The 17,915-nt window shown below is 38.1% G+C and overlaps 1 protein-coding gene across 2 annotated transcripts in view; it reads right to left on the reverse strand.

Annotated features, from left to right (window-relative positions):
* The window catches only part of LOC117428904 (mediator of RNA polymerase II transcription subunit 26-like), a 33,304-nt gene extending 15,723 nt beyond the window's left edge, over window positions 1–17,581 (reverse strand). For both annotated transcript variants that reach the window (XM_059013985.1, XM_059013984.1), the window contains exon 1: window positions 17,191–17,581. In XM_059013985.1, coding sequence (XP_058869968.1) covers window positions 17,191–17,262 — 72 coding nt within the window. In that variant the 5' untranslated portion in view covers window positions 17,263–17,581. The remainder of the gene's footprint in view (window positions 1–17,190) is intronic.
* Window positions 17,582–17,915: the final 334 nt, after the last annotated feature.

Consider the following 17,915-nt stretch of genomic DNA (forward strand, 5'->3'; position numbering starts at 1 on the left):
TTGTTGCAATGTTGACCTTAAGACCGGCTGCAAACTCATTCTAGTACCTTACAGTAAACTCAGCCTGAAATCTGTTATTTAAAAGAAAGCAAATGAAAAACAAAACACATTTTTACAGCCAAAACAGCCGAGTTTAATCATTGTACCAGTCAAACATTTCACATCAAAGATGAAGCATGACTGTCCCGGGGTCATCTCACCCTTCTTATACTGCTGCATCCCCCGTGAATAGGAAACGTCAATCAGTCAGTCCCACACCATGTTAGTTCTTTGCTTTGAAACAACATACTTGTATTTACAGTCCGTAGAAGACGAGGAACACAGCACAGTCCATCAAACCTCAGACAGGAACAAAATCAAAACTGTATACAGAAACAATAGCTCTGTAAAATTACAAAAGGGGTTTTCTTGTACCTACAATCAATCCTGACTAGCAGAATCACATTTGTATATGAAATCATTCAACAACCCTGACCAGCAGAATCACATTTGTATATGAAATCATTCCAGCTCTCAAAACACTGGGTCTTTATGATCCTGAAACAGATATACCAATATGAAAGCTATTTTATGTCATAGGTAAAATCGCAGATTTGAGTTTACTGAAAATATGATCCTGACATTTCAAATTGTTCATGGTAAGTTGAGAGGGTTTACAAAAATATATCAGCTCTCCACAAAGGACTGCTAGGGAAGATTTTTTATTTTATTTTTTTATTTTTAAGTATTGTAGGCCTTTAAAAACATTCCATGAAGCCATGCTGCCAAGCACATCCACCTCCAGGGAAATATTAACCCAGCCCCCTGTGTGAGACTCAACCCTGCCCCCTATCCACTGTGCGAGACTCAACCCTGCCCCCTATCCACTGTGCGAGAGACTCAACCCTGCCCCCTATCCACTGTGCGAGAGACTCAACCCTGCCCCCTATCCACTGTGCGAGAGACTCAACCCTGCCCCCTATCCACTGTGCGAGAGACTCAACCCTACCCCCTATCCACTGTGCGAGAGACTCAACCCTGCCCCCTATCCACTGTGCGAGAGACTCAACCCTGCCCCCTATCCACTGTGCGAGAGACTCAACCCTGCCTCCTATCCACTGTGCGAGAGACTCAACTCTGCCCCCTATCCACTGTGCGAGAGACTCAACCCTGCCCCCTATCCACTGTGCGAGAGACTCAACCCTGCCCCCTATCCACTGTGTGAGACTCAACCCTGCCCCCTATCCACTGTGTGAGACACTCAACCCTGCCATCTATCCACTGTGTGAGAGACTCACTATAAAAATAGTTTAAGTCCAGACCAAGTTTGGTCACAATTGAAACCATTCTCCAGATACATAAAAGTGTAGCGCTGGGGCAAGTAACCAATATTCTTTGAACATTTGAAATGTTGAATTAGCTGGAAAATAAATGCATAATTCAAACCAAATAATTTACACACTAAATTAAGCTGAGTAAATGAATTTAATTGAAACACGCAAAAGAAAGTACATCTTCATTTTTGATATCGTGTACACTGCCATTAAAAAGATACACCAGGGGGGGCAGAGTTAAGACGACACAGAGTTACATTTTTTTTTTCCTCTCAGTGCAGACACACTGTTTGAGCAGAACAGACGGGAGGAACAGAAATAAATTCAACAAGGTTTTGGACTTCAGTAATTTTTCAAGGTCTGTGTCGGAGAGGAGTGAATAATGTGCAGAAGTGTGTTTTTCTATAATGTTTACAAACCGCTAAAAATACATTTGAAGTGACAGTCGGGGCGAGTGTGTATAAAGACAGCGATTTTTCTTCTGTTTGCTGTCTTCCAGTTCATTTAATCCAGTTCTTTAAATCGGCATGTCTACTTACGACTGTTGGGATTTTTTTGCTGGTAATTGGTCACTCATAGTTGTACTGTACATCTGTAACTGTAAACAACAAGGCTACCGGTACTTTCAATTCTGTGAGGCAGCGCAGTGATTTTGAATATGTGACAAGACTCCAACTGCCAGTATCCATCCAATATATGGACAGCTTGCTTGCTCAACCAATCGCATTGCTTGTTTCACGTTCCATTGCCAGCCCTGGATTTTAAGTATGAGTATCTCAAGCAGCATGAATTACGTGTCCATAAACATGCAATTGTATTTTTATTTAAATGATGAAAACATGATTACTGTTCTATATAACATTTTTGAACTATGTTAAATGTTCTATTCCATTTATATGGATTTCCTGTAAGAGGATAGGATTTTCAATCAAACATATACTAGTAGCTATGGTGAAGTCACCAGTAAATTAGTACTAGCAAAGGTTCGAACCTTCCTTCAGTAATATGTTCCGAACCTTCGAAGGTCAAAACGTACCCTTCGTTACAGCCCTATAAACAACTAATCTTTACTAAAGCTATAATGAAAAATATAATGAAAAAGTTTTTCATGCTAGACAGACTATTACAATCATTATGCGTAACTATTTACATTAAAAGGAGTCACTTCTGCTTTAAAATAAAAAAGAAAGACTAACGATTTAAAAGCCCATTTAGTTGTTCACAGAAATGTAAATCAATTTCACTATTAACCCTTTAAGGACCAGGATCGTGTTAACACGATCATACTGAAGTGGGCTTCTAGGACTGCGATCGTGTAAACACGATAAAATATGCACTTCGTTTTGATGACTTACAAAGGCCATCATACTTTGCAGTACAGGCTTAAAACACATATCATTGGATAGGGGAGGGAGTGATGTTCACTCCCTGATGGGAGTTTTTTTCGTGTGACATCACAGAGGGGCATTACTGTATATAAAATTAGGGCTGTCAATCGCAGTTAACTTCTGCGATTAACGGGTTAATTTTTTTGGAGATTAATTATTTTTTTTAATGCGTGTTAAATCGCATTGCTTGAACCTTTCAGCACACTGTACTTCAATCCTGGCCGCGGCAACATTGCATTGAGGGTCCGAGTGCAGTTATTGTTTAAATAGAAAGTTAGTCACTGAACCGCGTAATGGAGCAAAGCACTAAAAATGAATGGGAGGCTTATTTCTTTTTTAAAAACGTTCTGACGGCTCATTGGACAGAAAGACGCTTCTGAGGCAGCTGGCACGGATCTTTTCAAAGTCCAAGGCATTTCCATATTCCAACTTTATTTTAAATGTGAAGCTTAAGCAAACTTGCAGAATAATTAATAGTACTGCAGCGGTCAACATGGCAAAACAAAAACGGACAGACATCTGCAAATTATTAATTTACATCTACTTCAGCAGTGGAAATGGCAACATGTGAAAAGAAATGCTGGAAGAGAAAACTACCAAATCGTCTGCTTGATTTGTTTGTTACTTCATCTTTGGCAATGTGAACCAGGAAGCACTCTAATGAAGATTTGAGAGCACTGTGGAATCATATTTTAGATTGTCAACTTAGCAAATTGAACAGCCGCTTTCAAAATGACACATTTGGCCTCATGAAAGCCACAATCGGACACATCCAGCAATAGAGAAAGGCTTCAGTCTTCAGCAAATACAGCGCAAATCGACTGAGGGGAAAAAATATCCAACACTAATTTAAGTTTTAGATTATTGCTACGTATATCTTTCCAAATATGCATGCACTTAGAGTTTTGATCCCAATGGCCACCTGTACACTTCACTGGAGTATGACTAAATGCAATATTCAACAGCAAGCGCTGACACCTTACCCTGTAAGATGGAGCAGACGAGAGGATACCAACTAGGCAATGGTTATTCATTTACTAACTTTCATTTTATTTCATAATTGCTTAAAATGTAATATTAATGTATTCTGTGACAGAGACAAAATGATTCATCTCCCTCCCGACCTGTGAGGGCACGGTGTAAAGGGAACAGAGTGCCCAGGACTGGATGGCCAGACAATTCATTCCCAGGGTTAGACAGAAGTTGGTTATCCAGAAAGGGGGCGGAGCTCCAGTACACTAAATCATCGAACCGGAAGGGAAACTATGTGGCAGCCGCGGACTGGAGGAGCTGTTGCACTCTTAACCAAGGATTCATGATAGATGGTACAAAAGGGGACAGAGCGAGGTGATCTATTCCTTTGTAATGGTTAACCGGAAGGAGAACTGTGTTGTGAACCGTGAGTGTTTTGTTTGTTTTGTGTGTCGTGTCTTGTATTGTTTGTTATTTAGATGACTCAACGATCCGGAGCGGTCGCCAAAGGCCAGCACTAAACCGGGACAACATTGCACTATTTCACGGAGAACTGTAATTACACCACGAGCACTTCAGCACTCACTGTGGACTTGTGTATGTTTCGTGTCGGTATTTTAAGATTGGTACTGTTCATTATTTCGGGACCAACCCGCAGATTACAGTAAAGCAATACACGCCGCTGCATTGCTTATCATTGATATTATTTACTGTGTGTTTTGTGTCATCAGACACTTGGATATAAAATGCACCTGGATTCTCGTTGTCTGTTTATTGATCACCGCTGCACACTGGTAACCACTTTGCCACAGTTCTCACTGGTTTGGCTTTTTAAAAAGTGAATTCACTGCGGATATGTGTACATTTATTTTTTGTCAACTTCAAACATTTTAAATGGATTTACAGGGGAAATATTTGATGTAGTCAGGGTTTTAATTCATTTAAATCATGTTTGAAATGTTAACTATTTCCTTTGGTCATTGCCTGTCCAACATAAACTGGACCCACCCACACTTCCAGGCCTAGTCACGCCACTGGAGTTGGCTGTGTTGCTGTTTTTTTTTTTTTTGGGGGGTGGGGGGGGTGGGGGGGGTTGTGAGTAGGTAAAGCCTACCAATTTTCTTGTTTGCAGTTTTGGGATATGACAGTTTTTTTATGTTCTCTTCACAATTAACTGTTAATTTCCTAGAAGGGCTTACTATAGCTACATATTTAGAATTATTTAAAAATATATATTTCAGCCCACAATCCTATTTAAAAGTAGATCTCCTGTTTATTCTGTTTTCTGATCTCTGTGTGCTGCTGATCAAGCTTGAACCGCAGGTTTTATTGTGTTGGTTGTATCTGTAATTTCTAAATTATGGCCCCTAGTAAATTGGGGTCACAGTCTTAATGGGTAAATTTCCTGGTTAAATAAATACATAAATACATTTTAAACGACTTGATTTACAGTTAAGGATAATAACAGCATCAGTAATAAAAATTTAAATTAGATTAGTAATTGTAGCAATTTAATATGCGATTAAAACCGAGATGAACGAAGATTACATTTTTTAATCACGAGAGTAATTGCGATTATTCTAATTAATTTTTTTGTATTAGTTTTTTATATTATATATATTAGTTGCAACATTTATAAATAAAGAAGCAAGTGGATATAAGCAGATATTTCATTTAAAGTTATCAGGTATGTTTTTTTTTTCCTTATTACTGATAATGGAATGAATAAAAAAAATAATAATTGAGAGTAGTGTCCATTATTGCTTATAAGAACCCTGAGAATAAACATGTATGATGTCATTGCAGTCACTCAGATGAAACAATGTCTTGCAATTTGCACAATCATCAATATTTTAAGAAAATATTCAGAAAGTATTGTAAGGTCTCTCAGGTCATAGTATAACACATTTGTATGCATATATCTCTAAGCAGAATACAAAAATACATTTTAAAATAAATAAATATTTATTTATTTATTTATTTAAATATTGTGTTTGGGATGGGGAAGCAAAACGTTTGTATGGTTTCTGAAGCACTTTATAATGCTCCCCAGAGTGTTCTGAAAAAAAGGCCACCAATTCCAAGATGCTACTGTAAAAAATGGATTTTGTGAATTTACACACGGAGTTAAAACGGGAGCACCTCATTGAAAAATGTTTGGTCCTGAAAGGGTTAACGCGTTTCTCAGTTGTGATTGAGGTACACGAATGGCTTAACAGCGATCAATTGCATTTCTAAATTGGAGTAGAAAAGTTGGGGTAAACCACCAAGCCCTATTTATAGACAAATATGCAGTAATTTATAAAAAGCTCTCCGTTTAAAAATAAGTAATAGCACTCTCAATGTTTTTAATTAACGTTTAAACAATATATTTTAAAGTTTAAGTGTTTAATAAATTAAACAGACTCTAGCACCCCTAGTTTAAAGCTAGAGTAAAAAAGGGCTTTGTTTTAACTACTAGTATGTTACAAAAAAAAGTAACATTAAATTGTAAAATTTGAATAGCATATATTCAGCAAAGATTTGCAAATAAGTACCCATGTGCTTAGTTGTCAGATATTGGGGTTTCATGTATAGAGGCTGTACGCCTTTAAGAAAAAAGTCATGATGGGATATCAGCGGAAACTTTGTCTGCCGATACAAATGCTTCAGTGCAGACAGGTGCATATTACAGAATACAGTAACCCTAGTTTCATGCAACAGTTCTGATGGTGACCAAACGTGTGTGAGTACTGTTGTGTAAAAGAATTACTTAAAATGATCAGTTGCGTTCAAGAAATGCATTCAAAAAATAACACACACTTAAGGAAAACTCAAAGAAAATAATTAATTTTAATGAAGGGCTGTATGTAATGTAGCAAAAAGCTGAATTAAACAATAAAGCAAGTGAAGAGGTTACTGTACCAAGCGGAATTTTATTTTGTGAACTCCAATAAACCTACGATGAGATCGGTACCCCCTACTACCTTGTAAGTGCCACATACCTTAAAACTAATTGAAAACCCTGAAAGTCCTTACCAAGTTTGAGTTTTGCCTAAATACAGAACCGCTATTGAGAAGGGTGACACAGGTACCTGCATCTGCCTCCACTATATCCCCGGGATGGGACATGCATCACTGGTGGGGGATAATAATGGAATCAATGTATTCTCTTGAGGCTAGCAGTGTAAAATAACCTCTTGCATTGAACCACATTACAAACAGGTAAAACAAAGATCACATTTCATATTATTGCCAATGCATGCATGTAAATAAGTAACTGATAAGTAACCGCCAGTCCTTCATTAGTTCTTCAGCTTGGATAGTCCCTAAAATTCAGAGAGACACATGATCACAAGCTTTAAGAGTACGGTGAACCTGAATAACTGGTCACCCAAGGGACAGCACATTTGTAGCTGTTGAAACCAGTTCCACAGAGATCTTGGTCTCAGGAAATAAAATCTTAAACTGGGCACAAGACATTTTCTTTATGATTCCACCATGAAGCCATTGCCTCATTACACCCAGGAGCGATACAGCACGTGTCAGTGAGATACAGACCCCTGCAGGACAAAGGCCAGCCCTGCTGGTGTCTGCGGGAGCTTACCGGGTGTCTGGTCATTAGGGGCACGGAGCGTGGAGAGGTCACTCCATCTTGGATGATGTTTGTCTCCCTAACTCACAGCAGTGACAGAGACAATGCAATGATTGTTCTATAATTTAGAACTATTCTGTAGAGTAAGGAAAGCAATACATGTAGTCTTAAAGTCCTAGTGTACACCACAAGACAGATGAAGGCAATAAAAAAACACTGAAGAGGCCACTTTGTAACATGGTATTCTGAAATGTACTTGCAGCTCTAAGTTCAATATCAGAATAGAGTTTAAATGCATTTTCCATTGTACTGTGGTACTTTTTATAAACTGGCAAAACATGTGGGGTACTAAGAGTCAGGTTTTCTTATTGTTTTGTAAAAATGTAGGCTACCAAAAATGTGGATTTGTTTTAAAACGTGTTTTATTTTCCTAATTTTAGTTCTTAGCAAAAACTGATCTAACAGACAAAAAAAAAAATCAGGAATCAGTTGTCTTTGGTGAGAGAGAGAAGCACGCCAACCCAAACACCTTCAAACAGTCATAATATCAATCTAGCCAAAACATGGAATACAAATTATAACCCTTCACCGCAATCTGAGAATCAAAGTTCCAAACGACTGGGAATACACACAGAAAATAACAAGCTGGACAACACCAATGTTATAAAAGCCAACAGAGGCATATCAAACAGACTTGTGGAGATTTTCTTCACTGTTAAATTGTTTAACAAAAACATACTAATAGAGCAAAGTACTATGTCAACTAGTGCTTGGACTAACATGTGTTTTACATGTTAAGCTATTCCTTCAAAATACTATTTAATTAGTATACTGAAGTGCTAGATTTGTCACCATAAAGTTAAACCATAAAGTTACGAATATAAACTCATCTGCAATACAAAAACAAGGTATTCCGGGTAAATTCAAACTCACAAATGTTTGTTTGACTGAGTCTCTGGGATTGCAGTCCATTGTATCATTATTTCTATTACTAGCAAGGCTCTAAAAACTACAAATCCCACACACCACTGCTTTTACCGGTATGTGCATGCAACAATCTGAGTTTTGATCAGTGTTATCAATATACATAGTTTGCTAGACAGTTAAGAAACCAAAAAGATTTTCTGAAATCAATAAAAGAAGAGGTTTCTTTAGTTTCTCAGCCCATATCCAGTCAGGATCGATGAGCTTTTGTTTCAGGTTTTGAAAGATGCAAAAATGATTCCTAAGCCATGTCTCCAGGTCACTGCATTATGAATAAATAGGTGCTTAACACTGGAATAATACAAGCACATTTTCATTTAATATGTATTTATAGGATATATTTGTTAGGCAATACATGTTAATATTTTATTTGTTTAAATATTTAAACAGCCACGTTATAACAAACAAAATGTTTTTCTGTGAGGTGCTATACTAACATGCTACATATAAAAATGAAAGCCATTCTGCCCCAGTCTCTGCACTTGAATAAATTGTACTGCTCTTCATGAGCGAGGCATGTGGCTAAACTTTGTAACAGTTACTTTGTTAAAAGATGATGTGGTTTATGGAGTTTTTTTGTGTGCCTAATATTTCAGTGTGAAACTTGATATATTATCGTAGAAAAAGCCTAGAGCCCTGCAATGATTTTATGAATCATGGTATCAGGGAATGTTCTGGTTACTGCAGCTAGATAGACAGAGAAACACACACAGACCTTTGGGGAGGACTAACAATGGACGAGACAGTCCAATAAGCAGTTGTGAATTACATTGTGCCAATGTTTTTACACTGACAGTTTTGACTAGGGGTGCTAGATTCAGTTTAATTTATTTATTTCATTTTTTTAATGGTTCAAACGTTAAAAGAAATAGTGCTATTACTTATTTTTAAACAAAATGAATTTATAAAATGACCATGTCTATATATAAATGTATAAAAACAGTGAAGCAATATGAAAAAATAACACCAAATCGGTGGTACAATAAGAGCAATAACTGCATTACAGAAATGTTATGCAGTCTATGTGCTAAAATCCAAATCACTATTCTATCCTACTGGCTCTATATAAACAGAGACAATAACTAGTTATGTTCACATCAAACTGACTTTATTCCAAGTACAGTACCACGTTAACCCAGGAGAGACTCCTGACATTTGCAGGATCAGTATTCAGTTTAAAATAGTGCTGGGACAAACATCCGAACAAATATTTTTTACCAATTTGTTTTTTTATCAGCGATGAAAACCCCGAGGCTCAGGAAGAACGATAAGAAAAAACTGAATTCAGTTAAGGTACACGTAATGCATAGAGTTTTTTTAATGACTGTATTCGTTTTAAAACCAGTTGTTTTGTAATGAAGATTCGTTAACTTTTCATTGATTGTCCATGTTTTGAGGGTGAACAATAAATATAATGTGTTAATAAAGATGACATTGCTTTTTATTAATTTTAAAACCATGTATGTTTCTGCAAGCCTACCTCAATACATGATTGTGTTCTGATATTTACAGGGCTGTCTTCAGTGGATTTTACTGTTTTTATTATTAACAAAAACAACAACAACTTCAATTGAGCTTTGCAATACAGATTCATTCTTCTGCTTGTTCATTTTCTAATGTTATGCATATCTTGGTTTACCAATAAACCCACCCCTCGTTATATCACCTCTCACTAAATTGCGGATTCGGATATATCGCGGTCCTGAAGTTGGCTCCCCATTTTTCCAGTCTAAAGGCTGGTTCACACTGGGCATACGATTCAGATGGATGCAGGCTGTAGTTCACACTGAGCGATCTTCTCCCTGCGTTAGTTCATTTTACTTTCAGTAAACACTGTACGTAGGCTGCAGAGACTCACAAACACAGTTTAAATTCCTGAGTTGTTAGTTTTCATTCTGTTTATTTATGGTACTGTACATACTTTATTATTATTTTTATTATTATTAGTTCTTTAGACATTTTCTGCTACAGCTATACAACTATAACTTATTTCAAATAATAAAGGGTAAATTGCATTTTACTTGTAAAATTCTGAAGGAAAGAGAAAGACGTGTGAACGCGAGGTACGTCACCAACTTGACGCTGAGAAGTTGAAATCTACCAACTCGTCCGCAGCGTCTACGACTTGAACGCAAGGTGTTGCATTCGTATGAATCGTATGGCCAGAATGAACCAGCCTTAACGGCACACGCCTTAGCTGCAATATACATAGACAATTTCACTTAGAATTACTGTTTGTTTTATTTCGGACTGCAAACCACAAACAAAAATATACAAAACAATTAAAAACAAAAGCATAAATACTGTTATCATATACACACGCATTGCACAATAACACAAAGCAAATTATCTACTTGCTGAAGCGGTTTTTATTTTAACCAACAAGGTGTTCACTTGTGGCAGCAGAAATGCACTAGCAAAAGTCACAGGGCAGTGACGTCAGCTCCCTAGCAACAAGCCTCCTATGTTGGGAATGGATTCTTTCAATGCAGTGGGTTTGTGCATTTGAGAAAGGAGCGGAAGACTGATGAAATTAATTGGAGACTAAAGTTGATGAGAAGCAATTACCCTCTGCAGTACGAATTAAAATGGTTTGCTGTTTTTTTATATGAAAAATGATAAAAAGTGGGCTGCGTAGAGGATTTACATTGTACCCTGACGCCCCCGATAAAACAAGGGAGTGATTGTACAGTATTTGTTAGCCTGTTTGTTTTTCTATGGGTCTCTCGTTCTATCACTGCCCTCGATATATAGAGGTTTTATACTGGACCCCGACACCCGCAACATATCGAGTGGGCGATGTGTATGTATGTATGTATGTATGTATGTATGTATATGTAACAAAAATAAATAAACACAGAGAATCTCAGAAAAAGCTGTTAATTGCAAAACAATCTTTGCTTTTACCTTCATATCTTGCCTGAGCCTAATTCTGGTCCCTTTAATTTTATTTCAAACAGAGCTGACAAATTACGTGAATTGTTCATCCCCGATCCTACTTTTAACTTGCATTTCATTTTTGCAGTCGCCTAATTTAACGTTGTGCTTTTGTTATTTTCCGCACTAGTTTAACAGGGATACCCTTACAGATTGTTTTAAGCATACAAATTAATACCTAGTGCAGAGTGTACACTGACAGCAAGTCAGTTGTCAATCGGAAGTTTTTTTTTGCTAAGCAGTCAGCATCTTCAGGGGACTCTCATGAAGATTGCTCATCTGCATCTCAGCCATCTACTTCTGACTGCGAGTACTACAGTGACCGAAGCAGCTGCAAGCAATAGTGATGCACAAAAACACAAACAAAAAATACGTTCTTATAATTCTGAATGGGAGATGAAGTATCTGTGGCTTATCGAGACGGCAAGATGTACTGTGTGTGAAAGGAAAAACACAACACATACGCTCAGATGTACAGTTTTTCAAGAATCTTCCCTTAAACACACCGATGCTGTTGCTGTTATTGGAATGCAGAAAAATATTAAAACAAATGTAGATAGGCAACAAACAGTGCTTTGAATCCCATCTCATTGTCATGCAAACAGTCTACTGTTAGTATATATAACCAAGAAAAACCTCTGTGTGTTTATATGTACATCTATACACAGACAGAGATTTTTCAAACTACTACATGCCATAGAGTTTAAACGTTCAGAAAAATGAACCAAAATGCACATCCCTGGAGTTTCTTAGCCTTTGTTTATATCTGATGGATGGGACGCAAAATTTTGGGCAGGTGCGTTTGAGGAACGTATGAAAAGCTAGCGTGACCTCTGTGTGTGTGTGTGTGTGGTGTATATATATATATACACACACACACACACACACACACACACACACACACACACACACACACACACTCGTTTATACTCGGGGGTGTACAACACAAACTTATTACCCACTGACACAACCTTTAACGACATTGCTGGAATGTGTAATTTGCTTATGTTGTTTCTATAAGCTTGTGTGCAGGCAGTTTTTTCATGATTGCATCTGAAGTATTTGCAGATGTTACTGATCTTACATAATAAACGCAGAGTATCCAATAGGCGCCGGGGCTACTGGCAAATATTGTAAACAAACACTGCTATTTCAGGAATAAACAAAACAACGTTTAACCTAAACTGCTATTTGGCATCCTTTGTTTTGTAGTTAATTCACTGGGTAAAGCCAGTCCTACACAACTTATTCTTTACTCCTGGGATATTTTTTTATTTTAACGTGTTACATATTGTAAAGTCTTGCTGTAAAATAAAGGCGCACACACGGGCCATGGCCACGCCCCCCTGCTCCTATGCTGTCTCTGCTTGCACTGAGAGGAATATAATGGCTTTGATTACTTTTTGAAAAACAAATGAATATTTAAATTATGAGTGAATATCCAAACATGAAAATCCCGTGTTTGTCCCAGCACTAGTTTAAAAAAATAATAAAATGGAAGTAATTTACTAATAGCAATGCTGCCACATGACAAAGGTAGGAAGTAAACAACGAAAAAAACTCAGAGTAGCCGTCATTTGCAGACACCCTCTCGTTCTTAATATCTTACCTGCACATTTGACAAAGTTTAAACGATTAAGCAAAATTAAAAAACGTTTAACACTTTACTAACGTTTAAACTCTAAACGATTAACACCCCTAGTTTTGACCACGAGAACTCGCTTAATTTGCGAGTCCCTTAACTAGATTCAAACCCAGAGGTGAAGGGCAGCATCCTTCTATGACTCTCCACTGCACTGCAACCCAAAACAGGAAAGGCTGGACAAATAATGTCATGCAAATATTATATTTAAATCAGGTATTTGTTAACAACCAGTCTTCAGCTCCTTTAATCTGACACTAGGCCCTCCTCTCAACTGATGCCAACAACAGTGACTACTACTATAGAGCTAAAATAATGCTAGCAAGGATTTATTTGTACTTGTCTTTACGACACACACTGCTGAACTAAAACACAAGAACCATGCAATGACAAACGCTTCTACTAGAAGTCTTTCAACGTCAATAGAATTACTAAAAGAAACACTAAATTCAACAAGTCTTTCAGTGTTTCTAAAGACTTTCAAAGATCACGGAAAAAGACTGAAAGCATTGGGCATTGAATTTATGTTTCTTTTAGTACTTCTAAACATGTAGCCCCCTCTACAAAGTGTAAAGTCCAAAAACATACATTAATTAAAACGATCCATTCCATTAAAATGCAAAAGTGTCACATTTTAACAGCTTATCCTGGAAAAACTATTCAAATGTTTGGATAAATAACTATTAAACACAGTGCTAAATGCAGAAACGCCAAAAGAAACTTAATGGCAACCGTTCACTGTCATTGAAAGACTTCTTGCTGAAACAGTAGTCATTGATTTTCTTTCAGTGTATCTAAATCTGAAGTTAACAGTACTGTATCTGTAAAGTTTAAAACCACAAGTATTCTGTACCTAGAAAACACTTTCATTCTTAAATATGATTTACTTTACCAAATATTTGTTGAATGGCATGAAATACACAAATGTAATGTGCTCAAGAAAAACATTTTCAGATTAAAATAAAACGCCAAGACCAGACTACAGATACTATTCCATTTCAGTGCAGAAGCACAATAAAATTGTTCCTCCCCACCCAACACAAACACACAGCTGAAAAGATAAGCGAACGATTTCTCTGTTCCTTATTCCATTATTGCATAGAACGGTCACAGACAGTTTGCATGACAGTTCAGTTAACAGACAAGTTGCCTTTTGAAATTTCCACATAAACACTTGTTAGTAGATTACAAGGGAGTCTATCTTAATGTAGTCACAACTAGTGGTTATTTACCAGACAGTGGCAGGGTTCTCCCCAGGCCTTTTCAGCCAGACAGGCCGTCCGGCAAAGTGGCTCTCGCCGTCCGGCTGAAAAAACCCGATCCGCCCCTCTTGCAGATGCTACTGTGCCTTTAACAACAAGGATTGATTTCGTTTCTAGCAGATCGATGCTGCGTGGAAAAAAAAAATCTTGGAACCACATGACACCTGTGTTACGTCTTGACACAACATTTAACCAATCAGTGAGTTGGAGGGACGGGTTTTCTGTGTTAAGCACTTTGAGCAGCTGACGTTAAAAATGACTGCTAAAAAAAATAACCAATTATTTACGAAGCAAAAATAGTGACAATGAATGCAGGAGGTCAAAATAAGACAATGATCGACGCAATCCACTGCCTAATACTAGATTTGCGCCGGTTACTTTATTAAAAAAATATTACGATTATTTTTGGGTATTATCATTGTCAATTTGTCACATTATTGTACTGCAAGGTGATATATAGTACATAACACATATGCTGTACGCCTGCAAGAAGAAAGGTGTGATGGGATATCAGCAGAACATTGTCAGCTGACATACATGATTAAGTGCAGAGGCGCTGGATTGGTACAATCCGGTTTCATGCAACAGTTAAGATGGTGACCAAACATGTGTGAGTACTGTTGTGTTAAAAAAAAAAAAAACTCCAGTAACCCTACGTTATCTTTCCCCAGTCAAATCATAGAGTGCCTAAATAAGGGCAGCAGTGTGGAGTAGTGGTTAGGGCTCTGGACTCTTGACCAGAGGGTCATGGGTTCAATCCCTGGTGGGGACACTACTGCTGTACCCTTGAGCAAGGTACTTTACCTAGATTGCTCCAGTAAAAACCCAACTGTATAAATGGGTAATTGTATGCAAAAATAATGTGATATTGTAAGTTGCCCTGGATAAGGGCGTCTGCTAAGAAATAAATAATAATAATAATAATAATAAGCATGGTAATTTACCATAATAAAAAACAGAAATGAGAAAGAAAAAATGTAGAACATAAAGTGCAACCAGATATAGTCAACGAAAGACAACACATTATTCAAATTCTTTGTCATATTATATATTTAAGGTAAGGCAAGTTTATTTTTCCATTAAAAGTGCTCCCGGCTAAAATGTTCTGCCGCTCGGCTGTACAGAATTCCTGGGGAGAACCCCGAGTGGATAAAAAGCCAGTTGTATCCAAAACAACCCCCTTTAACGTTCATGTCAAAAAAGACGTAGACTTCATTCTTTATGGCATACAGTCCCAAAGTGACCAAGTACCCGGAATATTGTTAAAATGGAAGGCAAAAAATCTTCCAAATTATGACATTTAGGAACCCAGTGTTGAATGACAATAGGCATACTACCTGTCAAAGACATGCAGGTCAGAATGAGGTGTTAGCCTTAGTATTTACATGGTAAGTGTACAGTGTAAGCCAATTTATTTCATATTTCCACAGTCTATTCCATGTACAATCAAATGCTGCACACACAGTATTATATATTACAGTACAGTTATGGAAGGGTTGTTATGACAACTTTCTGATTCTTTAGCAAATTAAACAGAAACCAACACCTCGATTCTGGCTTCCCCAAAAACGTGATTTGATTTGTAAAGCAATTAGCTAGTTACAGGGGTTAAACCGTGGAGCAGCTGTGCCCATACTTCATTACACAAACCCTTACATATACTCTAAACAAAGAGTTCATTTAAAAAGACTCTCTCTATTGGGGATTTAGTTGTATTCATATTTTAGGATTGAGAGGCTTAAGTTATAGTCTAGATGCAGGGATAGAAATAAGACTCACATTGCATAGCGGTTTGATCCAGTCCTGGTTTTATTATGAGTTTATTAAGACACACCTGTGCTTGTTACCTATACCTAATCAAACTTGCAGTAAAACCTGGAATAGAGTCATTTCCATCCCTGAGATGTCTGGTATACATAAGTAGATACAGAAAGCATTAAAACACACAACAGGTAGTCAGGTTAATTCATACCAGCTCCATGCCGTCACAACACATTGTCATCACAAGATCCATTTCAAACCCGTTTAAATTCCCATCCACTAATCCCAGTGCCAGAATAACACATACATTACACAGTTATTCAAAATCAATACGTGTGTGTGTAGTCAATAATGACAACTGAAACCGAAGCAGCTTGACTAAACTAAACTACTTTTAAACTCTACATACAACACGGAGTCGCGTGTCGTTAGAAAAGCAGTACCAAGTACAACACAATGTAAAATTGAGCGTTTGAAAGTTGGATCGGTTAGGCCGTGAACATTAAGTTACGCTATGATCCTCTCACAGGCCGCTAGCTTAAGAGCGAAGCCTCGGTCTCGAGTAGCAGCAGAAGCCAGGGTCATGTGTTCTGAAACCGCATATCTGTTTAGTTTCCAATATGTTTAGACAGCGTCCACCTTTTGGCTTTTAAAACTAACGGGGTACGGCCTGACGTCTGGTATTTGACTGTCAAGTTTGGAACACACTTAAAGTAGCTATTAAACTACTTTAGATGATAATTTAGCTCATATTTAATGCACTTTATAAAGTCTTTATGAATAGACACCTCAGTGAGTAACTCACAGCACAGCACAGAACCGCCGGTTACTGCTGTACTTGTTTAACTAAATCACAAGTTAAAATACCAATACCAATAATACTAATACCAATAATAATAATAATAATAATAATTTCCGGTAACAGTGACAATTTTTAGGGAAAAGGTGGCGCTTGGTTGAGCTAGAAAGAAACAAAACATGTTCAATTTTATGTATTTATTTTATTTGTTAACCCCAACAAAATGTCTCAAGACTCAGCAGTATTAATGCGAATTTCACTGACGAAACGCCGAGTTGTGTCCTCGCCCCAGCTGCACCTCCAGCGAGGCTATGAGATTAGTACCCCGCTGTACTTGTCCGGTAACGTACCACTGCCGTGGTGTAATGTTGTGGTTAAACGTGCTCTTGTTCCCCAGTCCACAAAATATGTCGGACCCTATACTGCTGGATCACTTGCCCCAAGCTGGTGGTGTGTGACTTTAAACCAGTAACACGTATCGACCCCCTCTCTGTATGTGGCGGTGTACAGCCCCAGCTAGACCCGGCTCGTATTAGCGGAGAGAGCGCCGGTACTCACGTTGCTCTGGCCATCAACGGCCTGCAGCAGCCGGTCTCTCAACTGCTGCGGTGTTGCCGAGGCCGCTGTCATTGCCTGGCCGGAGCGGGTCGGCGGCGGGGGATTCTTCCGAAGAGACGGTGGGTGGCTTTCAGACACTCACAGGCCTTTCGGGAGATGGAGTAGGGAGCGGAACGGCATGTTCCTGCGAGTTTTTATCCCAGCGACGGGGCTCCTGTCGTACTTCTTTCTCTACTCTCCTCGCCTGGCAGCTCACTGAAATAAACTGGAACACAGCACTCGGCGGTGCATCATGGGAAACCTCGACGCACAGTCTTGGCGTGAACACGTAACCACCTGCTTTCTCTGGGCATGCTCAGTCAGTACGAGCGAAGAGCGTTGCCAAGGCAAAACGAGCGGTTTCGGGAGCTGCTACAGTCTTTATTGTTATCTTTTTTTATTTAAATAACCCATATATATATATAAGCAACTGTTTCATTTTATAATATGTCTTTTATACCGTATTATTATTACAGTGGCTTTTGTGCATTGTCACTTTACATTAGTAGTTTAATGGTTTGGTAGGTTGTGTTTTCAAGTTGTGTGAGGCCTGCATGTCCAGTAGACTGCGACCAGGCATTGAGATGTCACACTGCTGAGAAGCTACGGAACTTGTGTCTCCTGGAACCACTACTGCATTTATTTGCCACATTCTTATTTTTTTGCTGTGTATCGAATCCCCCGCA

This window comes from Acipenser ruthenus, chromosome 47 (assembly GCF_902713425.1).
Source record: "Acipenser ruthenus chromosome 47, fAciRut3.2 maternal haplotype, whole genome shotgun sequence".
NCBI classification, from domain to species: Eukaryota; Metazoa; Chordata; class Actinopteri; order Acipenseriformes; family Acipenseridae; genus Acipenser; species Acipenser ruthenus.